Source organism: Medicago truncatula, chromosome 2, assembly GCF_003473485.1.
Source record: "Medicago truncatula cultivar Jemalong A17 chromosome 2, MtrunA17r5.0-ANR, whole genome shotgun sequence".
NCBI lineage: Eukaryota > Viridiplantae > Streptophyta > Magnoliopsida > Fabales > Fabaceae > Medicago > Medicago truncatula.
Genome location: NC_053043.1, coordinates 31826695 through 31852018, shown reverse-complemented (window position 1 = coordinate 31852018; position 25324 = coordinate 31826695). Strand labels below are relative to the sequence as shown.

The 25324-nt window shown below is 31.7% G+C and overlaps 3 protein-coding genes and 1 long non-coding RNA gene across 4 annotated transcripts; 3 read left to right on the top strand and 1 right to left on the bottom strand.

Moving 5' to 3' along the window:
• Positions 1-5604: 5604 nt before the first annotated feature.
• Positions 5605-6306, top strand: LOC11424653 (uncharacterized). The gene has a single exon (XM_003595775.4). It carries the CDS (start codon positions 5683-5685, stop codon positions 6046-6048), a length of 366 nt encoding a protein of 121 aa, XP_003595823.1. The 5' UTR covers positions 5605-5682; the 3' UTR covers positions 6049-6306.
• Positions 6307-9867: 3561 nt separating this feature from the next.
• On the top strand, positions 9868-11283 carry LOC11440722 (replication factor A protein 1). The gene is made up of 5 exons (XM_003595773.3): positions 9868-10015; positions 10126-10393; positions 10476-10572; positions 10669-10790; positions 11264-11283. Exons 1-5 carry the CDS (start codon positions 9995-9997, stop codon positions 11281-11283), a joined length of 528 nt encoding a protein of 175 aa, XP_003595821.2. The 5' UTR covers positions 9868-9994.
• Positions 11284-16325: 5042 nt separating this feature from the next.
• Positions 16326-17215, top strand: LOC112419043 (uncharacterized). The gene is made up of 3 exons (XM_024775806.2): positions 16326-16769; positions 16882-16978; positions 17067-17215. The coding sequence occupies exons 1-3, from the start codon at positions 16556-16558 to the stop codon at positions 17209-17211; spliced, it is 456 nt and encodes a 151-aa protein (XP_024631574.2). The 5' UTR covers positions 16326-16555; the 3' UTR covers positions 17212-17215.
• Positions 17216-18965: 1750 nt separating this feature from the next.
• On the bottom strand, positions 18966-22106 carry LOC112419034 (uncharacterized). The gene is made up of 3 exons (XR_003009057.2): positions 22088-22106; positions 21686-21765; positions 18966-19076 (listed from the first exon to the last, which is right to left on the bottom strand). It is a non-coding gene; the product is annotated as an uncharacterized lncRNA (long non-coding RNA).
• Between the last annotated feature and the right edge of the window lie 3218 nt (positions 22107-25324).

Genomic DNA, 25324 nt, shown 5'->3' with positions numbered 1-25324 from the left:
TTTACTTAAAGCTTAAGACTCTGCATCAATTTGTATTAATATTCTTTTATTAATTGAATTATTGAATCCCTTTCCGCGTGTCTAGCAAAAAGGGATATAAATCCAACTAGAAGCCCTATGGATGCCACATGCAAGGTATACCCTTTAATAATAGTGGATCCAATAACCCCATAGCAGAGTGACTTGTATTGTCTTTAATTTTTATTGTTATAGTGATTATTTTGAAGCGGGGGGGATTTTGCTGACCTAGAAGTGATGAAAGTATTTTTCATATAATATAAGGGGCATAATATAAGAATTTTGCTCTTCACTACATTTCGCTCGCGTCTTGCATATTTTCCAAATATAACCATACGTGAGTTAAGTTACGTACGCACCTCACAAACTCTGCGTGACTTAAGTCACACATCCACTGAGCCTCTGCGCAAGTTAACTTGCGCAAGTTAGACGGTGGTAAAAACTGAAGCACAAACGTTTCTGGATGGTGGTCAATGCTTTTGATTGGTTTTTACACGTTTTTTTTTAAGTTTTTCACACGTTTTTGGACATCATTAAGTGCTATCTACTTTATACCACCTATAAAAACCCTCACATACTTCCTCTTTTCCTCACATTTTCTCCTCCCACTCTCTCCCCCGCTTTCTCTTCTTCTTCTTTGTTTCTATAGTCTATAGGGTCCTTATACACCTTTAGGTAAATACTGGTGGCTTTTGAGGGAAGTAGTGGTCCGTTAGGTTGGGGAAAAAGACATCATCCCTTGAGGTAAAATTAGGTTTGCTTCCTTTTACTCCCAAAATCTTTTTACCGTGGGTAAAAAGAATCATCATGGGGGTATAAAAGGAACCAAATTTAAATTTAAATCAAGGGGTCTTGATGTATTTTTCTCAACAGGACGGATCACTACTTTACCCAAGAGCTATTGGTATATACCGAAGAGGGTAAAATATATGTATTATATATTGTAATGTTTGAATCATATTAATAAAATGAAAGTTATATTTATTAATTTGGTTTTTATTTGTATTTATTTTCGCATTTATTTTATGTTTATGCTTATGTATTGAATAAATAAATATTGAATAAATAAAATCGAATTTATTTTTTAATTTTGTATTTAATAAATAAATAAATTAGAATAAAAATTGAATTAGTATAAATCGAATTTATTTTAAGTGCATAAATAAATTAGAATAAAGTGACAAAATAATTTAGAATAAAGTAAATAAAATATTTTAGAATAAAAAAATAGCTACTTTGTGCCACTTAACGTGTGCAACACTACTTAAATTGCACACTAGTTTACACTTGTGCTATTTAACTAATGCAGGAACATTTTGAACATGTCTGCACGATGCGAGCGAAATGTATTAGGTGAAGAGCAAAATTCATAATATAATAGTGACTCTTGGGTTGCAACCCAGATATAAATGACGAGTGTATATCTAAGTGGGAGCCCACTATTTTTGGAAGAACTTGCTTGTCATTTGCAAAGTTAATTAAAATAGGAAATAGTTCCATTTCATGTGTGAAAGACTGAGGGGTACTTATCATTTTTTAAACAACAGTTAGAGTTTATCCTCCCTCACCACGCACCAGCTTGTTGAATTAAGGTTATATAAAGCCAAAGTGATCCATCTGAATTAAGGTCATTTTTTTAACAACCCTTCCAAGTTCCAACTTCTCCCCTAATAGACAAACAATTATGTCTCACTTGTTCACGGATAATGATGTTGATAAATTTAAGCAGAAGACTAAATTATAATATTACCTTTTTAATTGTAAATAAATATTTAATTATCATTGAGATCATGAATTATTTAAAAAGAATTTTTAAAATGCAGAATTATTTTAAAAATAATTTGTAAAATAAAAAATTGTAACAAAAACAAAAACAAAAACAAATAATTTATTTTTAAAAAATTAAATAGGTCAGATATAACTAAAAACTGGTAGTTGTCTCTCTTGTGAAAAATTTATAAATAGGAACCTATAAATTTTAAAAAATAAAGAACAAATAAATTAATAATTCTTTTACAATACTACTGCTTTTAATATTTTATATAATTAGAATGTTTGACCTCAATCGGCTGTAGGTGCAATTCTCACGGCTTAGACTTTTTAGGCTTGCTATAAGACTAATTTTTTTTTTCCCAACTTGGTAAATAAGTAAGGGCGTTCCGCTACGATACGTGATGTGAACATCAACTTAAAAAAAAAAAGACTAAATTTTTTTCAATATGAGATTGAGTTGCCTTTTAAACAGGCTAATCAAAGAATCGAACTTAGATTCTCTGCTATTTTGGAGAGAGTAATGTCACAAACTTCAAATTAAAATTTTTTAAATTAGGGATCCAACAACGAGTTATTTTAGATTTCAAGAATATTATTAGTTTCAGAATCTAATTAGATTATTCACAGGTTAACGACCTTCATTAAAAAATTTAAATTTAAATTAAAAATTCATGTCAACAATTAAAGTGTTCAATTTCTGCCGTTGGATTGGATCTATGGGTGACTTTATTTAAATAAGTAAGATATAAATAAAATTATATCAGTTATAAAATACTATTACACTTATTTTTCAATATATGAAATAATATATGTTCAGTTTTTTTAGATTGTGTATCTTGTATGATCAAGGATCAGTTGGGATATTGATCTTGAGATAAACTTGAGTGAGAGCTATTTTCTCTCTTTTTAGATGCTTTTACATTATAGATGAGTGAGTTCTTATTTTATGGGGTAACTAGAATATATAAGGATCACCGGAGAAAGAGATCTCTCAACGAGTTTACTAGAAGAATAATTCAGTTCATCACGAATTATTCTAAATCACAACACAACATGGTTAGATATGACAGCAAAATCCGTACCTGCGGATACCGGTCTAAACTAAATCTAATTTAATGGTTTTTCCCCACTTTGATTAAGTGAGGGCATGAGTTTGAATTTTCTCAATTTCAAAACACAAGTACGGGTAAAGGGGATATAAGTTCCCACTCCGAACTCATAACAAAAACTATATGGAATATAGAATAGTGCTTAATTACTTGCACAGCCAGCGCCTCGGTTTCTCAGAAAACACTCACTCACTTCTCTAAGTTTTCTCTCTTATTCCTCTACATCTCACACCCTTTGCTCTCTCTCTCTCTCTCTCTCTCTCTCTCTCCCTCCCTCCCTCCCTCCCTCCCATCACCAAAACCATCAATCTCACCCACAAATTTACAACATGAATCACTCTCGGTCTCGCCAACATCTCTCTCTCTCTCTCTCTCTCTCTCTCTCTCTCTCTCTCTCTCTCTCTCTCTCTCTCTCTCTCTCTCTCTCTCTCTCTCTCTCTCTCTCTCTCTCTCTCTCTCTCTCTCTCTCTCTCTCTCTCTCTCTCTCTCTCTCTCTCTCTCTCTCTCTCTCTCTCTCTCTCTCTCTCTCTCTCTCTCTCTCTCTCTCTCTCTCTCTCTCTCTCTCTCTCTCTCTCTCTCTCTCTCTCTCTCTCTCTCTCTCTCTCTCTCTCTCTCTCTCTCTCTCTCTCCCTCTCTCCCTCCCTCCCTCCCTCCCTCCCTCCCTCCCTCCCTCTCACACACACAATATACTTGAGGTGTTTTATTTTTATAATTTATGTTTGATATTGTTTTGTGCTGGGTTATCTATTTGTTTTGATTTTTCGTCTTAGTGCGATGTGTTTTTAATTATTGTCTTAGTGCGGTGTTTATTTGATTTAGGTTGAAAGATTAACTTTGAGCAAGTGCAAGTTTGACGTCATCAACGTTGCAGATACGGAGACTTGAATATAGTCATATATGAATGCATGGATACCCAGTCGTTTTATGCTATCAACATATTAACTTGGATATATGAAGGCATATGTGAGTTTTTTTTTTTTTGCAGATTTACTCTTTTTGATTTTAGCGATTTTGAATTTGTATTAACTTAAATAAATGAATAAATATCGTTTATTTTTGTAAAAATATATTATTAAGGATTTCGTTCACAACCTTCTAACATGGTCCCGTAAAAACAAACTTTCTGACGTAGAACCCCATATATTTAAGAAAAATTGCTAACAAACATGATCCTACAATTTTTATGACAAAACAAATATTATTGATTTTGTTACTGTTAGGCATAACTGTCAAATAAAGTATGCTTATGTAGCTAAATCTTGTCTGAGTCAGACATTGCCTGCTTTTCATTTTTTTTTTCTCATTATAGAAAAAGGAATCATTTTACTACAAAGAAAAGAAAGCCCTCTCAGACGTTATTTGGACTCTGGTCGGTTGTACGTGGCAGCTTACCATTTGTTAACCAGTTACAATAAACCTCTACCATAAAAAATCCTTACCGACTTTTACATTATTTATATGAAAAAGCATGTGTTGGATTTTGAGAAAGGTGAAACCTTTGGCCATAAACAAGCTATAGAAAAGTCACAGAACAAATCTCATTACTTTTGGAGCTACCTTTGGGGTTGTTAAGAATCTTATATTTAATGAGACAAGACACGAAAATGTAAACAAGAGAGGTGAAATTTACACATTAAATTTTGTAAAGATGAGATAAGTTCGATTAAAATTTTAAGATGGTAAAAAAATCTATCCAATATATGTTATTAAGATTATGTTCAATCTTAGACATATGAGTGAGGTTGTAAAAGTTTTTATAGTACGTCTTAGAGTTCCATTTGATCTAATTTAATATTACAAAATCAAATTATATGGTGATGATTAAACCCAATTATAAACACATGATTATGTCCTATCTTATTTAACGTATAATTCTTAACAATTCATGCGATAAAATCTAAAAATATGTATATGTAAGTTGGGAATTTTTTTTAGCAGATAAGTTGGGATAGTTTTCACCTAATAATCCAATTTAGAAATACTTTATTTAATGACCAAAATATGTTTGGAAGTGTACTTATTTACAATTTATTTGAAATTATATGACATTTCATAATTTTTTTAGTTTATTTCACCAAGTTTTGTAATATTTACAAAACTCTAACATATTAGAGTATTCACCTATATGCAGCTCATACCGTAAAAAAAAACTATATACCTGTGAGATTGTGGCTAGGAACAAACAACTCTCAAATCCTTCGACTAAAGTGGCCAAACAAAAAAAACGTGTTCTCTCAAAATCACTAATTACTTATCAATAGCGATTAATTTTTTTAAGAAAAATATAGCTCACTAAATCAACCATTCAATATCAAACTTTTTAGATAAAAGGAGATATATCATTGATAGAATTTTTTTGATAGAATTTTTTTTATATGAGTTGGACCCTGGAGCTCATGAGAGTCCTGACATTGACGTAGAGTAAATAAATTTTACATTAAGGTTTAATAAAATTTACCATGTTTTTTTTTACTCAAATTTATTATGTTGTTATTTTCATAATACGGTTATAAAGTGGAGTTACGTGACAATAACACAAGTTCTAGTTGAATTTACGTGGATAATAATATATCTCATTAAACTCAATTTTTTTATATTACATACAACATACAATGAACACTTGTTCTATGAATAAATGGTTACTTTCATTAAACAAAAAAGTAGGCACATTACACGACAATATGTCCACTATATAAAACCTCAAATATGTGGCATTATTTCCACACAAAACAATAACCTTTCCATCCCCATAATTGTTTCAAGAATCCAAAACCAAAGAACAATGGCCACCACTCAAAACTCTCAACCAGCTCTCCCTTTACACCTTTGTTTCTTCCTACTTACCCTTCTAATATTCCTTGGTTTTTCATGGTACTCAAACTATGAACCAATCATGGAAAGCATAATGGATCAAGTGAAGATGGTTCTAATGATTTCACCACTTCTTCTTCTACTTGTTGTTCACTTTCTTTCTAACTATGGAGATGGAGGTTTCTTTTCTTCTTTGATTCCTTTGCCTGAGAGAGAGTCACTTCATAGAGCTGGTGGAACTCCTTGGGGTGTTGGTTTGTTTCTTGTTGTTCTTCTTTTCATGGTTTCGTACCAATCTTCCTTTCAAGAACGTTGGTTTCCTCTACTCAGCAGGTGAAGTAATTAAGGAGTGATATGAAACTTTGTTTGTAATTAGTTACTTTAAGCAAGTGAGTTCTCTATGTTTTTTTGTGATATGAGATTTGGCTTGTTTTAATGTTTTCATCTTTTTTAGTTTTATTAATTTTTTTGTTTTTGTTTTTCGATCTAATGTGTATCTATAAGGACTTGGTGAATCTAACCTGATACTTTGTATTATGATATATTTAGTAACATAACTAGAAGTTTCGATATTGGTTTATCAATATTGACAATACATGAGAACAGTGTCAGACAAAAAAGTAAAGGTCAAACAAAAAAAGTGGATCAAAGAGGAAGTGTTGTTTATTTGAAGAAGTTTTGCAAACAATCTTACTTGTGCAAGTCTGCAATCCATATTAAATTTCACTTTAGATCAAAGTAATCAAAATCATGAGCCATTGAACCGATGTATGTGTCTATCAGTTTAAGGTTAGATCGGGGTTTGATGATTTTTAATCATCATGGTCTATTGATAAAACTCGTATCTATTAAAATATAAACTTCAATGACCATGATAATTGATAAAATTTGTATCTATTAAAATATAAACTAAATAATTGATACAAGTTTTATCGATTATCATAGTCATTGAAGTTTGTATCTTCATAGTCAAATATGACACCACGAATGATTAAAGTTGTTAAAATTGAAATTTTGTTTGAGATCGAAAGGGAATGATAAAATTTTAAATCGTAAAATTGTAATCAAAAGATTTTATTCAACTATTTTTGTAGAATCGACGTAGGATAGTAATATCGAATATCGTAAAATTGCAATCAAAATCGGTAGATTCTACCAAAATCAAAAATAATGGTAAATATATGTTATAAATTGCATATAGTCATAAATGACTCAAAAGTTTCAAGTCCACAAAATACCTATAAATAAATTACTCAAAGTCTAGATATCAAATATTCTCTAGTGGTCATGATAATGCTAAACAATCTAAGACAAAATATTTAACGCAAATCATAGATGCTTGACAAAATACTTGATCATAAATAAGTACGAGACTCTTAAGTTTCAAGGCAAAGACTAGATGACTGACAAAATACTTAATCATAAATAACTCAAAATTTCAAGTCCACAAAATCCATAAAGGCAAAGACTTGATGCAATCATAAATCAAGAAAAATCACCAAATATATGGTTTATCCCCATCATATCAACACATCCATCTTCATCAATCTCATCATTTCCTCCATCATCATCACCACTTGCACCATTTTCATTATAACTTTCATTGTCACTTTCTTCTATATCTTCAAAGGTATCAAATTCATTCACAATTGTTGTAGGTGTAGTAGTAGTCAAGGCTGGCCCAAGGCATAGGCCGGGATGCAGCGGCCTAGGGCTCATGCCCGTAAACTGCCCCAAATATTATTTTTTTTTTTTTTGCTAAAGGGGATGTATATTGTGATGCTGCCCCACTTAAGTGAGTGGAAAACTGCTCCTTATATTTAGCAAGTAACTCATAAAAGTAGGCATAACACCTTTGACCTAGCAAGTAAAATGACCACATGGTCAAGGAATAAATTAAAAAAATAAGTGTAGTGCAAATAGATGTACATGTGGTAAAACCGATAGTAAATATTAAAATATATTAATTAATTCCGAAATAAGTTAAAACAAGAAAAATGCATAATGTATATAAAATACGGGGTGTTACATCGAGTAGGATTGTTCTAGAAATTGTAGTGGGAGCATATTTAATTAAAGACCTAATTAATTATGTTTTTAAATCATGATACATTTATTTTATTTATTTTCTGTATTTAGAATTTCTTTGGCATATACGTTTTTATTATACTGTTAAATGTTCTTATGAAGAACAAAATCTTCATAAAGGAGTTTCTGAACTGGTACAAAATTAAGAATTGTTCTTAAGAATAAGAAAAATTGTATAATCTCGAGCAATCATTTCTTAGCAACTTTCTATATCTAAATTCGAAAAGAATGTTTGTCAGAAGCATCAGATCGAATGAGTGGATATAAGATATCTCATAGTGGTAACGACAATGGATAATGATATGATCATTAACCTCAATGTTATAACTACAAGATAAGATAAAGAGTTTAAGTCCATCAAGTAGATGGAAACGAATAAGAATAAAATTCAAACTTTGTTTCTCTACCTTGGAAGTTTAAACATGGTTGCTAAATAGGAAAACAATTATTTCAAAAGTTGAAAACAAAATTGCTCGTAGTTTTGAAAGAGTCAAAATAAGAAAGAAGTAAGACTTCTTATTTACCCATATAGTTATATAAAGTTAAATTTCTACTTCTGCATCATAAGTATATGATACTTGATGATTAATATTATGTTTGTTGAAATATAGAGTTTTAAAGAAGTAGAACTTTAACTATAACTGAAGTCCACCTACGTCTCGAATGGAACAAATAGTTTCATTGACTATAAGAACTTATGCTTGGACTTAAACTCAACTTGATATAGAACCAAATAATTGTTATTAAATTCCATATAATATAGAAGCATTATGTCCTAAATCTTGTATTGACAAGAGAAAGATTGTGTAGTTGAATAAAATACAAATGTTGTCCTATTATCCAAATAATGTTTTCTATACAAGTTTGCTAATCAAGTAATGGAATTGAGTTCCATGATCTTGATAAGCTGATCTATAACATATGAAAAATGATCAAATGAGATTTGAACCTTTTGTATATCATTGACATTACTGTTTAGTGCAAACAGATGTGATTCACATTCCCAAAATCAGTGGATATGGACTATTGGACTCATTTGATTTTATATCATTTAACAATGAAGTAAAAGGAATCTTTATCTTTATTATATACATTTGCGCTATTTTTTTTTTAAAAGTACACGTGGCAACTTAATAGTGAAAGGATCATTTAATGTTATTTCTTATGTACACACAATTTAATGTTATCTCTTATTTCTTATGTACACACAATATATGATAGAGTTTATAATAGGAAGAAAAAAAAACAAATGGAATTGGAATTTGATTGGCTAACCGAAATTGTTGTGCAAAAAATCATAATTTGATTGTTATTTAATGCACCAGTGATTTCTTTTATGTATACAATAAATATAAAAAAGCTTATAATAGAAACAACAATCATAATTTGGAGAATTTACCTAAAATGTTATCTCCATTTGATAGGAGAAGTTATTGCACCATGATTGGAATCAAAATTATTCAATGCACCGAGATTATTCACTAAAGAAAATGAGCACGAAAAAAAAAAAACAAATGGACTTGGAATTTGATTAGGTAACCGAAAATGTTGTGTAAAAAGTCATAATTTGTAATTGTTATTTAATGCACCAATGATTTCTTTTATGTATACAATAAATATGGAAAAACTTATAATAGAAACAACAATCATAATTTGGAGAATTTACCTAAAATGTTATCTCCTTTTGATAGGAGAAGTTATTGCACCATGATTGCAATCAAAACTATTCACTCCACCGAAATTATTCACTAAAGAAAATGAGCACCGAAATTAATTTGTAAGGTCTCCATTAACAAAAAAAATTTATGCATTGAAATAAATAATAAAAATATTATTAAAACTAATTCATGTCATTTGTAGGTATTCCTCCAATATTACATTGACATGTGTCAATATCATTTTTTTAAACCAATCATGTTGCAACTATTTGATGTTATTGTTTTTATTTTCGCATTACTTCCACTCATATTATTTATGCAATTAGCCTATTTATATCAATGTTAAATGGAGATAAATCATCTGTCTTCTTCTGTTCCCTCTCAACCTAGAAAAAAAAGTATATTCAAATCGCTCCAAGATCAGATAACATACCTGAGATCAGTCCAGTGAAGGAATCTTAGAGCATAGTTGTACGGATTGTCCGTGCTTGGTTTGTTCGTGACGTCAATCGTGACGCACATCCGTTTTCTCTCGACATGGTTCTCATGGATGCATCTGTGAGCAAATTACATTACTTTTTATTATTATTATTATTATTATTATTATTATTATTATTGTTTTGTGTTGTGTTGATGATTGTTGATTATTTTATTCTTGGCGTTTTTAGGGAAACAAGATTCACGCCACTGTACGAAGAACTCTGATCTACAAATTTGAGAAGGACCTGCAGGAGGGAAAGGTCTACTCTATGAGTGGCTTTGGTGTTGCTGCGAATCTTGGATCTTATCGCACCACAAAGCACGAATACAAACTCAATTTCCAATTTAACACCAAAGTGAAATTGTGTGGCAAAAATAGTGTTCCGGATGATATCTATCCGATATCAAATTCTATTGTTGTTTTCAATTCTGAATACGACACTGATTACTTAGTCGGTATGGAAATTAAAATTTAATTGTCTGTAATTTTTTTTAATATATATTGTTTATTACTTGATTCCGTTTCATTTGTATGTAGATGTCATGGGTATGTTGACCGGTGTTGGCATGCAAAGGGAATATGAACGAAATGGAGCAAAAACTAAGATGGTGGCCATGAAATTGAATTACGATGGGTTGGTGTTTTTCATAATATTTTGAAAATGTGTTATTGGTTTTTATCGTTTATATTTAATTTTAAGAGCTAATTTGTTTTAGTTTTTTTTTGTTAGGTTTAAATTTAAGGTCACTCTATTTGGACAATATGCTGATGAACTTAATGCTTTTGTTGCTGCCGGAGAGACCAATAAGGTCATTGTGGTTGTCCTGTTGGCCAAAGTTAAGATCTGGCAAGGTAACATTTTTTTTTTTTGTAACCCTAAATTTATTTTCTATTGTTCTTAACAAATGTATCCGAATCTATAAATTATTAAGATACTTTTGTGGTATGTACAGTTTTATATTTTCTAATCGTCTATTTAATTGCCTTAATTATCAACTTAAAAAAATTACGCTTAGATGACGTTATAAAACACTAATCATATAATGTTTTTTGGGCATTAATCATGATATTAATTACCAAATTAATTATTTAATGAGTTTTTTAATGTGGGATTTCATCACACATAAGTTTGGTAAAAATATAAGCAGGGTCCTTAAAAAAAAAAATGTACAGAGGCTACGATGACATGCTGCTTTAAAAATTATATGATCAACTTTAAAACATGTAATATTGACAATTATATGATCAACTTTAAAAATCGCTGGTTTGTTATTAGAAAATTTAAATATTTATGGAATTTTCGTTTCATTTTATAAATTTTTTAGTGTTAGAGTTTATATTCTGACGCCACGATATTTGATAATCACAATGATTCATTTTAAGGAATATTCTTTTTTTTGCACAAACCAAAATGATATATATATAAACAACCACGCCGCCAATCCCCGCACAAGGTGTGCTAGAGAGAGACCACGATCAAAAGTTTACAAATGACGATGCCTAGAAAGAAGAGGCATCACCAGGAAAGAAAATTACATGTGAACACCCAAACATGGAAGTGGGTGTTGCCACCAATCATGATAACCAAAATTTAGGGACGGACACTTAGCCTTGAGCCACAAGAAGGAATTCAACTTAACCTTCTCAAATAAAACTGAATGATTTGAACCTGTATTGTTAAAGACACGGTTGTTGCGATCCTTCCAAATCACCCATACATAAGCAAACCAAATTACTTTGAAAACAGAATGAGAGCTTCTAGGCATACCAGCCATTAAAGTAAATTGTGTAAAATGTTCACGCATTTGGCTAGGAGATACGGTAGATATGCCTATCCAATTTTGAACATGTAACCAGACCATAGTAGGAATTCTGCAGTCTAAAAAGAGGTGAGTAGCAGATTCCAACTTACCACACTCATAAACACAGTCGACGACATTTGCAAGGATAATCCGTCGCCGCATCAGATTATCTTTAGTTGGTAAACGGTTTCGAAGAAGACGCCACACAAACAGGGACACTTTTTGTGGAATGTATCTATGCCAAACATCATCAACAACAGATTGATCCACGTACTCTCCGGAGGTTGTTATATGTCGATAAGATTCCCGAACAGAATAACCATTAATCGGATCCAGGAGCCAACTCCATTTGTCAGGGACATTCACCTGCAAAACAACGTTATGTAATAACAATGTGCACTCCCTAACACTGTCCTCCTCCCACGCTAACAGCCCCCGTCTCCACACCCAAGCCCTCCCACCTTCCGCCCACCCTAAAGTCACCATCTCCCCCACCGAACACTCCTTATTCACAGCCAGATCAAAAAGCCGAGGAAATTTGGTACACAAAGGCATTTCCCCAACCCAACTATCATACCAGAAGAAAGTATTATTACCATCACCGACAACTCGACGAATGTTCTCGTCAAACCAATTCCCCACTCCCTCACCCACCCCATCACGAATATGACACAACATCTTCCACCACGAAGACCCCTGTCTCCCACCCTCTTGTAACCTCCCCCCAATCTCACCATAACGGGCTTTTAAAACTCTATACCATAATCCCTCCTTATCCACCAACATCCTCCAACACCACTTTCCTAATAATGATAAATTAAAAGCTCCCATCCTCCTCACCCCAACCCTCCAACCTCCTTTGGACTACAAATAGAGTCCCAATTTATCCAATTTATTTTCCTATTTTCCTCACCACCCCCCCAGAAAAAGTTTTTAAAAATAGATTTTATAGAAGAGATTATACCTGCGGGGGCCTTGAAGAAGGAAAGAAAGTAAACCGGGAGCGAAGACAGGACAGATTTCAACAATATCAGGCGATCACCAAAAGACAAAAACTTGTTATTCCATAAGGACAGGCGAGCTTTAATACAGCCAACAACCGGTTTCCAAAAGCTCAACTTTCTGGAATCCCCACCAATAGGTAAACCCAAGTAAAGGAAAGGAAGAGTCCCCTTTCTGCAGTTCAAGACCAAAGCCGCTTCCACCAACCAAGTAGCTGGTATATTAACACCAGTCAGCATACTCTTATTGAAATTCACCTTTAATCCCGAAATCTTCTCAAACAAAAGCAACACCGCCCGCATAGATCGGACATTCAACCAACTCTTCTCACCAATTATGAGAGTATCATCAGCAAACTGGACGTGAGTCAACCGTACCTCACCATCACGGCCAACCCCATACCCCTTGAACATGTCCGCCCCCACCATAGAATTCATCAACACATTGAACCCTTCGGCCGCGAGCAGAAATAAGAAAGGTGATAGAGGATCCCCTTGACGAAGGCCTCTCTCTATATGAAACTCCTCAGTTGGACTACCATTAACAAGGACTGAAGCCTTCGCCGTTCCCACACACTCTGAAATCCACTTCCTCCAAAGGGTTGGAAAGTTCATTTGAGTCATCACGGAATCAAGATAATTTAAGTCGACCGAATCATAAGCCTTTTCGAAATCAACCTTAAACAACAAAAGCTCCTTTTTCATACGCCTTGCCTCATCCACTACTTCATTAGCAATCAAAATACCATCTAAAATTTGCTTCCCTTTAACAAACGCTGATTGAGCATTGGAAACCACACTTCCCATAATTGCACGAAGTCTATTAGCTAATACCTTCGCTAGAACCTTGTACATACTCCCCACCAGAGAAATGGGACGGAAATCATTAAGCCTTTGCGGGCTTACCACCTTAGGAATCAAAGCTATAAAAGTGGAGTTGACGCCTTTTGACAATTTCCCATTACGATGAAATTCCACCATAAACCTCATGAAGTCATCCTTAATCAGGTCCCAGAAGTCTTTGATGAATCCAAAATGAATGCCATCCGGTCCCGGACTTTTGTAACTATCACAGTCCCACACCGCTTGTTTTACTTCTTCTACCGAAAAAGGTTTAGTTAGCTGACCTCCTTCGCGAAAAGATAATTTTTGAAAATGAAGTCCCTCCACACTAGGCCGATCAATTCTCAAGGATTTAAAGTGACAAGAAAAATGAGCAAAGACAGCCGCTCTGATTTGTGGCACGCCTTCAACACTAACCCCATCAACATTCACCATATTGATAGCATTACGTCGGCGACGATAAGACATAACACCATGAAAGAATTTAGAATTCGCGTCGCCTTCTTGTAACCATTGCATCCGAGCCTTCTGCCAATTAATGCTATTATTTATGCGAGCCATTGAGTGTAAATTGGCCGATAAGTCATGAAGCTCCTTCATCTCATCCTCAATGAGCGCGGAGGTCTCACCCTTCGAATCCAGATAAGAAATTCGTTTTTTTACCTCCGTTATCTTACCTTCCATGTTCTGAGAATGTTGTTGGTGCCACTCCTTTAGACTATTCTTTAACAATTTTAACTTCTGACGCAACACAAAGCCGCCCCACCCTTGCAAGTCAAAAGATCTCCACTTTTCACGGACAAAGTTCGAATAACCCGGATAATCCGACCAACATTTAAGCATCCTCAAAGGCCGAGGTCCCCAATTAGCATCATCCGCATGTAAAATCAAAGGAACGTGATCGGAGAGACCACATTGATAAGCTACCTGAATACAATTTGGCCACACGTCACACCACTTATCAGACAACAAAAAAAGATCCAATCTACTCATCGAAACTCCGTCACCGCGGTACCAAGTAAATAACCGACCACAAATTGGCAAATCAACTAGCATGCTGTCCGCAATGAATTTATTAAACACATCCGCTTCAACCTGGTTGAAAATTGTGCCACGACCTTTTCTTTCATTAGCACTTCTAATGGAATTAAAGTCCCCACACACACAAACACAAGAATCAAATTTACTAATAATAATAGGTACCAACCGCTCCCATAAATCTTTTCTGACAACATTATCGCAAGGCGCATACACATTAAAAACAACAATATCCTCCCCTGTGAGAATGACTTTGCCAATAATAACAAGGACGTGAGCAAAACTCATAGAGGACCGAACATCAATAAGAGATTTATCCCACATAGTAATCAAGCCACCAGACGCTCCAACGGAAGATTGATAAGAATAACCACCAGAATCATCACCCCAAATTGATTTGATCAAAAAATCATCTACCATTCTCAACTTAGTTTCCTGAATACACACCACAAAAGGATTCTTTTCTTGGACTAAACGACGAATCTCCACCCTCTTCTCACCAAAAAACAAAAATTAGTGAGGAAAAACGTAAAATTCCTCTCTAATTCCGTCACTAAATTTTACGACCAATGAATTTGTGAGGAATTTTATTTTTACCGCCACTAATTTCCCTCGTTAATTTTGCTTTTTCTAGTAGTGTGAAGGAAGAATTATTTGCCTTAACTGCGGTGGAGATTTTGTTTCTCAAATTGTATTTCATCAACCGAATGAGCACAATTCATTTTTTTTTTATTAAGGAAATAATTGGAATTCAAGCATCCTCATTTGTGATCAATCATTCCTTATATCATGAGATTTGCACCGTGTTGATGTTAGTCAATCCACCGTTTTAGGATTTTTATTTTTTAGTAGTGCCACCATTTTATGATCTATTTTAACTGACATTTAACTTAATAGTTGTGTTGATGGTTTTTTGTAAAAAAACAATAAACTACATGATTTTTATTTTTTTTTACAAATAAAAAAAAAACTACATGATAGTTATATGAAACTATGAAAGATTACTTTTTTAATTTATTTTTTGAGGGAATTAGTAGATTATTGCTACACACGTTATTGTTTTTTCTTTTTTTTTTCTTTTTTGAAAGATTGATTAATATTTCGCACACCGATAATGATAGTCTGTTATTTGTTTTGATTTTTCTCTCCATCGGAATTGTGTAATGGATTATTAGTATTTGGTTTAAAAATAAGTACCAAAACTTCATGGTTAAATGTTGCAATTGAAATGTTTGACCAGTCGATAAAGCTAATCATTTTTTTTTTTTTTAACAAATCGGCTGATTGTTATATGCTTTGAATGATCCATCCTGGACATTATTGATATTGCGTATATTGGAAAATAATAAGCATCATCAATGTCATGTATTGTAAAAAAAATAAGCCTTAATCATCGTTGGTACATTAATGGTATTCTGTCGGATTTTTCTCCCCAAAATTTCGACCACAAAAAAATTGCCAAACAAGAAACCATATTTACGACTATAATAACGACTATAATAATGCTTATATGGTGACAAAAATTACGAAATATGAATGTCTGTATTTTAATGTAATAATGATATTTTGTCATTATTTCCGGTCCAATTTATGACGATTTATTGGTTGTAAATAGTTATCAAACATGAATCCATCTATATGACTATAAATATTGCTGTCAGAATTAAGTTTTTCCACACCGAATACACATTACCGCTACACCATCACTCTTCAGTTTATTCAAATTTGTGGTTGATCGGAGGACCATGGATAGCGGTAATGTGTATTCGATGTGGAAAAACTTAATTCTGGCAGCAATATTTATAGTCATATAGATGGATTCATGTTTGATAACTATTTACAACCAATAAATCGTCATAAATTGTATTCTTGATTTTTTATTAGTACGATTTACTGTAAGGTCGACAAAGATCTTATTCAGAAATACAATAATATGGTTAAAGAGGACCGTGTTTATGTGATGATTAATTTTCGTGTATCTCACGACAATTCCAGAATTAAGACGTCGTGCCACAATTTTAAGCTGGAATTTGTCGAAGGAACACGTATTAGACCAGTCGATGGATCTTTAGTCCCCATTGATGCGTACGTGTTCAATGGGCCCACTGAGTTCCTCGGCCTTTGTCATCAAGATGAGATTATGATTGGTGAGTTGCTAATCGAACGTAACGAATAAACTATTGTTTGTTGGTTATTTTTTACTAAGTGAACTTTCGTATGCATGCATTTTAATTTTTTTTTATTACCTGATTATTTCAGGCGTCATAGGTATGCTTGACGCAATAGATGAAGAGAAAGATGTTGTGGTTGACGGAAAGGTTGTGACCATGATTTCTTTAGATTTGGACCACGACGGGTTAGTCTGATTTTTAGACAAAAAACAAGTAATACATACTTTTTTAATGTTTTCCATGCCCCAAATTATATGTTTTTTATTTTTACAGCACTAAGTTCAAGTGTTTTTTGTATGGACGCTTTGTCGAACAATTGAACCATTTTGTATCGAATGGTAGATCTGATAACTCATGTGTTGGCATCCTGTTCGCAAGAGTTCAGATGTGGAATGGTATACCTTCTGCACTATGTTAATTCATCGATCTAAATAGTTTAAAATGTCTATATACCGTGTTTAACATTAGATTTTATTTAATAGGCATCCCTACAGTCCACACATCTGAATATGCAACCAAATTGGTCTTCGATCCCGTCATGAATGCTGCAGTGGAATTGAAAAGGAGGTTAATATTATGGATATGTTGTTTCATGTCGATTGATTCCATTGTAGATTATATCTATAATGCACTTTCTTAATAATTGCTTAATATGTAATTTATGGTTGTGTTTTTTAGATTTTTGTTTATTGTCCTCTAGAAGGATATGATTAAGGCTTAAATATGATATTAGTCCCTGTAATTTGGGTCGGTTTTGAATTTCGTCCCTGTAAAAAAAAACTTTGAATTACATCCCTGTAAAAAAAAAATTGTTTGAAAAAGGTCCCTGGCCCCACATTTTTGATGATGTGGCATGGTTTTTGCCACGTGGCAGTTGCTGACTGTGCAACTTATGCCACATAATATTAAAATTTTTAAATTCTAAAAATTGTTTTTAAAATTTAAAAATATAAAAAAAATTAAAAAATCTGAAAAAAATTTAAAAAAATTAAAATAATTTTCTGAAATTATAATTAATGGTCGAAAATTTAATTTTAACAGTTTTTTTTCGATTTTTTTAAATGATTTTTGAATTTATTTTCATATTTTTTTAATTTAAAAAAATAATTTTCAAAACTTTAAAAGTAATTTTAATTTTTTAATTACGTGGCTGCCACGTCAGCACCGCCACGTGGCAAAACCCATGCCATATCATCAAAAATGTGGGGCCAGAGACCTTTTTCAAACAACAAAAATTTTACAAGGATGTTTTTCAAACTTTTTTTTTTCAGTGATGAAAATCAAAACGGACCCAAATTACAAAGACGAAAATGATATTTAATCCTATGATTAAATACATTTCATGTGTAATCCATGTAACAAAGTGATGGGACAATGTATTGTTTTTTCATGTGTTAATGTCAATTGAATATCTTCAGGATGGCGTGCCAGAAGTACTTTCCTTCGAGGTCGCTTTGCTTTGGCATTGAATACAAGGAGAATGGTTGAAATAAATAATTGGCTTTCGGCTACGTATGTCCGTTCTATTTCGGATTTGGTTCACTCTAAGGAGGTATATGTCACAACTGTTAATTGAGTACCGATATAGTTGTCCCATTTACATTTTGTTATCGGTTGACATGAGTTTTTTTGTAAAAACAATATGTTTACATGTTAGGTTTGAAAAAAGAAAATCTAAAATTATGACTTAAAATGTGTGTATACAGAGTTAAGGGGTGTCTAATAATATGGAATAAGTGTAAAGGTGACTCTTATTATTTTTAGCAAACATGTCGTATAAGTTAAAAGTAAAAATTGACTCCTAAAATTCTATTGGATTTGAATAATTATATTTTCAATAATAATCACAACTTTTAGATCAATTCAAACATTTGATTTTATTTTAACCACATTCAAAGTCACAAACATGATTGATTTTGATGAGCTGATCCTATAAAATTTCTACACTAACATTCAAAATAAACATGTTTACATTATATGCCCCAAAATATAAAGTTGTTTTGAGTAATTTATCTTAAAACTCATTTGAGTATTATGCTGAATTCACTATAGTAAACAAATAAAAAATAACTTATGTTTTTAAACTAAAAAGTATCTTAAGTTTTTTCAATAATATCTATAAATCAAACGAGGAAAGTGTTTAAAATGGGTTTTTTCTTTTAAACTTGATATTCAGTTCAAGGACCCATTAATTCAATGAGATCATTCTCACTGTCCACTAGATGAGAATTTCTATCACTGTATGGATTAACCCACAAAACTTTGCATCGAGATAATTTCAACCTGAAACATTGAAAGAAGCACACTTCAAACTCACGAACATATACTATCAGACTAACAAAAGTGTCTAGAAGGATATTTAGATAGGAATATACTGAAACATGTCATTATTAAAAAAGTTAAAAATCTACCCAAAAAAAAAAAGGTTAAAAGTAAAATAGCAAAATAAGAACGTAAACACTTCGCAACTAATAATTACATAATGAATGTCATTAAATTTCTATTTGATGAACATTAATAATCATTTCAAAGTCAAATAAATTTCCGCATAGAAAAAAATTTCACATATATATGGTGAACTTTCAAAATTATAATCTCTATTATAAACATTTGCACTATTTTTTTCTAGGCTAAAATATGGTTTTAGTCCCTGCAAATATGTCTCGTTTTGATTTTAGTCCCTGCAAAAAAAAAAAATTTGTTTTTGGTCCTTGCAAATTTTTTTGTTTTGAAGGACTATTTTCAAAAACAAAATTTTTTGCAAGGACCTTTTTAAAAATAAAATATTTTGCATGGACCAAAAACTACAAAAATTGGTTCAGTTATTATGTGCCACGTATGCAAATCATCACAAAAGTGGGGCCAGGGACTATTTTCAAAAACAAAAAAATTTGCAGGGACCAAACACAATTTTTTTTTACAGGGACTAAAATCAAAACGAGACATATTTGCAGGGACTAAAACCATATTTTAACCTTTTATTCTAAAAGTACATGTGCCAGTGGCGGAGCCAGAAAATTTATGGAGCCCGGGCAAAAAAAAATTCGCAAATTCACATGCGACATAATATATAAACAGTCATAAATCGAAATAAAAGAGGTTCCTCATTTCGTCAAGAAAAGTACAATTTAAAATAGGGTTATTAATTGAAATTGACCATGTAATATACACGAAGTTTGAAAATTTGACCATATAATTAAATAACATGTATTCTGAACATGTAATTCAAGATTTTTATTATTTATAACCCTGAATACGTAAGCGTATACTCACAAGGCAAATTTAGTTCCCTAATTTTGTAGGCATGACTAGAACATGATAAGAACCTTCACAATGAAATTTTGTAGTTTTTAAATGAGATACAAATTAATTATAAATTGTTTATAAAATTCATAATTACGAGGGGATAAAAATTCATAATAATTTATCCCTTTTCGAAGAAATTTAATTTTTGTGTAAAGATATAATTTAACGTGCTAAACATGTATGAAAAAGATAGTGAAAAAATTCAATTTGTAGGTCACATTTTTAGACTACGCGTATATTATGAGGTGGTCAAAAATAAGAAGAAATTCAATTTACAATGCTAGAATATATGTTTTGTATTTTACAGGGTCATTTTTCAGACATAATGTATATTATAGAGTCAATTTGAACAAATAACTCGTTAAAATAAGAGAGATGAACCCGTCAATAGTGTGCTAAATAATATACGTCTGAGAGTTTTCAGATTTGCCCAAATTTTTCTTTTTGTAAGTGTGTTAATGGACTTTTGGTTTGCATCTAATTTGCAAAAATATCGATCGAGCCCGGGCGACCGCCCGGGGTCGCCGGGCTGTAAAACCACCCCTGCATGTGGCAACCTATTAGTGAAAGGTTCATTTAATGTTATCTCTCATGTACACACAAAATATGAAAGAGTTTATAATAGAAAGAAGAAAAAAAACGGAATTGGAATTTGATGAGTTAACCGAAAATGTTGTGTGCAAAAAGTCAAAATTTTAGAGGAATATTTAATGCACCAATGTTTTCTTTTATGTACACAATAAATATGAAAAAGTTTATAATAGAAACAACAATCATATAATTACATGAAAATTCCTTTAATGTTTTAATTTAAATATGACATATCATCATTTTTAAGTTCAAAAATCTAAAAGACGCACCAAGACCGTGTAATTTCGCTACATGCCCGAGACTAGACATCTGGAGCATGACCCAAGTGGTCCGCTAGCAGATGGCTTAACAGATTTTGAATAGACTCTAATATCATCTTAACCTAATCCTATAAAACTAACTTATAAGATAAGATATGTCTCCAAATTATAAACTCATTTTCAAATCGTATTGTATCCACTGTGAAACTTCTCAACAATAATAAACAAATTAATCCAATCAAAACTTTTAAGTCCTAATTGAAAAAGGTATGTGCAATAGAGAATATTCCATCAAGCTAAAACAGTCTAGTTTTACATTTTTGCAAACAACACTTTACATAGATCTTAATGGTTCCATAAAAGTTTCCAAATCTCAAGTCATCTAATTTCACACCCAAAACTAGAAATCTAGAGCATGATTCGAGTAAACTGATTGTAGGTGAACCAATGGATCTTGGATAGACTCTGATACCATCTTAAACTTTTGGTCAAGTCTAACTCAACCCTACAAACCGGCTTGTTTGTAGAGAGATGTTTCCCACTATTAAACTCATTTTCAGATTCAGTGGGAGACTTCTCAACAATAATAAACCAGTTAAGCCAATCAGACAACCATTTAAGTTTTATGTCGTGATTGAAAAAGGTATGACAATAGAGAAAAATCCATATAAGAATCCAAATCACAAAGTGTTTAATGTTTTTCCATGCACAATTAAGGAAGTTATGAAGACTTACAATATAACCATCTGGATTCCAGCCCATGACATCTCATTTGATTGTTATATTTCCATTTGGATCTAGCGGATCATATGCTTCTGTAAATCAAAAATCACTTTTACAAATTAGAGAACCAAACATTCACAGAAAAAAGTGAAAAGATGTAAAAGAGATCTTCATCATATATCCATAAATAAATAAAATCACCGTAAATGTTAACTTTATTTAAATCAATTTTCATATCTACAATGGTCATCAAAAAACTAGTTGAATATATTATTTCACTTTCATAAAGTTATAAAGTTGTGATGCAAAACACATATATATGAAGAAAAACAGAAAATATGAACTCATTAATTCAGAGAAGTATATAACTAGTATAATATGATAACTTGAAAACTTAAAAGAAGTAGAAAATACCTGTGGAAGTGAATAATGTGGAGGGTAAATACCTCTTTTCGTCCCTGTAATATTAGCGAATTTCGGTTTTAGTCCTTGGAAAAAAAAGATTTAGATTTTGTCCCTGTAATTTCAGATTCTTCCATTTTTGGTCCCTCATTCCACCACGTAAGCAGAATCTGCATACATGGCACGTAAAATGAGGGACCAAAAGTGGAGGAATATGAAATTACAGGGACGTAATTTATGCAAATTCTGCTGACGTGATGAAAGGAGGGACCAAAAGTGAAAGAATCTGAAATTACAGGGACAAAATATAAATCTTTTTTTATACAGGGACTAAAACCAGAATTCGCTAATATTACAAGGACGAAAAGAGATATTTACCCTAATGTGGAGGAAGAGAATAGTAAAAAAAGTAAAACTAGAAAGCCACGACGAGATCCAATGGTAGATAACAATATAGACTTCATTTCTTAGTGCAGATTTTCTGAATTTTTGTACCAATGAAGCTCAAATTTAAGATCTGATCTGCACCAGAAAGGTGTAAGGAATCTTAGCACTCTATTAGCTCAAGTTTTGGTTTTGTGATGAAGTGAAAGTGTAATCATGTTATGTATTTCAATGTACTCAACATATTAATTAAGATTGGGAAGATCTGAAGCAGACATTCAACATCAAATATCAATAATACCCTTATTAGTCACACCCATCAAAGTCTATAACTTCAAGGTATTGTTGTTAAATATATCTTTTTGTTAACAAATGTCTTAAACATTGTTTAAGCAATTAAAAGTGATAATTTATGTACATAAAATTATGTAAATAATACCTTCTTCTTTTTTTGAAGAAGTGTAAATAATACTTTTGCAGTGTATTTACAAAACAAAAATAAATTGTATAGATATTTTAAACAATGTCCTTAAAACATTTGTGAGCATGATCTTTTTTATTAAATTAGTAAGTTTCTGAGATAAAAATAAATAAATTAGATATAAAGTTAAATAAATAAAGTGACAAACTTTCTCAATCTAAAAAATTATATGTATTAGACAATTGATTTAACTTGTAAGAAGTTCACTTATTTATAAAGTTATAGATTCAATTCTAAATATCAATGAGGTTTGAGATCTATATTGATTCCAGCGAGATTTGAAACCTAACTCGTATAAACTTTTAAGCATAAAAAAAATGTAATAACACATAGTTTAAATAACACAATTGATTTTTTAAAACAGAAACAATGATCGATTATGAAATGGGTTATATACTCAAATGCCAATTAGTTGCACATATCTCTTCTCAATTTTACAAAAAGTTGTTTGAATAGAAATGAGAAGTAGGTGTAATTAATTTCCCAAATACAATTGAAGGTTGTATTAAAATAAAATAATTTTGTTGAGAAAAACATTATTGAATTACGTATATATTAATTGTAATCAAAAAAAGAATTAAGTATATTAATGAATGAAATTTCAATAAATATCTATTGATTTGTGTCTCTATCTCTTATATATACATACACGCACGCGCGCGCATATATATATATATATATATATATATATATATATATATATATATATATATATAAGGAGGGATATATTGACTTCAAGAGTAAGTATAAAAAGCTACTCCACATCCTCACCTTCTATTTTATCAGAATTTAATGGATTAGATTTAATTCTTATTAATAATCATGTGACCTCATTCACCTTAACTAATCTCACATAATTAATTACCGTTTTTTCTTTTGACTCAATCAATATTTACCTTTTATAAACACAATTAAACTATTAGTAAATTTGTAAAGAAAATCTAATTCTTAATTACTCCTTACAAATTCATCTCCTCTGCAATATTTTCATAAACAATATCAAAAGAAGCTTCTCGACAACTATTTCACGGTTCACAATCCAAAGTCAAAACTACATATATTTTCCCTAATACCCATTATTAATGTGATTTTTAGAATGAGTCAATGAGCTTATGGGCTTCCATAGATGTATTTCTTTTTATTATCCACGCACACATTCTAGAAATGATTGTTATTGTGGATTTTATTCTTTTTGAGGATTGATCCATCGATTGGTGGACTTATTTATTTCTAATGCTAGTTGTGAATTAAATTTGACCATGCCTATGAATTTGAGTTAGACATGTTGTTTTTTATCTATTTCTTTCGTGGAGATGAAAAGCTATAAATTAAATTTTTTAAAATATGTTCTTTTTCTATGAAGTTTTTAGACAAGACTTAATTTATGAATGGTGTTAACAGTATGGTAACGTAAGGTTAGCCGTCGAAAGGAGGAAGATGAACTAAAAAATCTCCTCATGAGTTTATTAATACACCCTCCGGTCACTATTATAAGCAAAAGTTTACATTTTAGATTCATTCATTTAATGATGCACATGGTCTTTATTATAGACCACATACATCATTAAATGAATGAACCTAGAATATAGTTTTTTGCTTATATTAGTGACCGGAGGGTGTATTTATTAAATCAAAAGAAGGAAATCATAATTAATATTGTGAAAATGATTAGGTATGAGATCCCATGATTATTAATAAGAATTAAATCTAGTCCATTAAATTTAGATAAAATGGAGGGTGAGGATGTGGAGTAGCTCTTTATACTTACTCTTGGAGTCAATATATCCCTCCTATATATATATATATATATATATATATATATATATATATATATATATATATATATATATATATATATATATATATATGCAGTATACTATGTTTTTTATAATATTTATGTTTTTGAATACATATATATAACTTATTTATTAATTTAGCGATCTGTTGTATCATCCTGAGAAATAAAGAGTTGCTCATATTAAAACTACATAATAAAGAGTCTGTGTCTCTCTTTTATCATAGCCTTAGCAGATAAATTTACAACACTCAAAGCTTCCTTAAGTTTTCTCTCCGACCCAATATTTAAGAGCCTCTTAAGTCTCCAATATAATGGGGAGACAACTAGGGCTCGTTCTGTTGTTACCTTTGAACAAAGATCAAAGGCATCAGCAAGAACGGAGGTCGGGAGTGATGGATATCAATCACTTGGATAGTTGAACAAACCAACTTGTAAGTGTGCCGTTTGCCTCCCTTACGTTTCAAAGTCATGGAGGAAAACATTTACAAATCTAGTCGACTTTGTCACTGACCAGTTGCAAAGATCATCAACTGGAACTGTACACCTGCATGTCTTAGGAAACGTAATCACCTCAAATCCCAGCAAT

Coding starts and splice junctions, on each gene's coding strand:
- LOC11424653 (XM_003595775.4), top strand. CDS start 5,683: ATGGCCACCACTCAAAACTCTCAACCAGCTCTCCCTTTACACCTTTGT.
- LOC112419043 (XM_024775806.2), top strand. CDS start 16,556: ATGGTTAAAGAGGACCGTGTTTATGTGATGATTAATTTTCGTGTATCT. Junction 16,770..16,881: donor TCAAGATGAGATTATGATTG/GTGAGTTGCTAA, acceptor TGATTATTTCAG/GCGTCATAGGTATGCTTGAC. Junction 16,979..17,066: donor TTAGATTTGGACCACGACGG/GTTAGTCTGATT, acceptor TTATTTTTACAG/CACTAAGTTCAAGTGTTTTT.
- LOC11440722 (XM_003595773.3), top strand. CDS start 9,995: ATGGTTCTCATGGATGCATCT. Junction 10,394..10,475: donor CGACACTGATTACTTAGTCG/GTATGGAAATTA, acceptor ATTTGTATGTAG/ATGTCATGGGTATGTTGACC. Junction 10,573..10,668: donor ATGAAATTGAATTACGATGG/GTTGGTGTTTTT, acceptor TTTTTTTGTTAG/GTTTAAATTTAAGGTCACTC.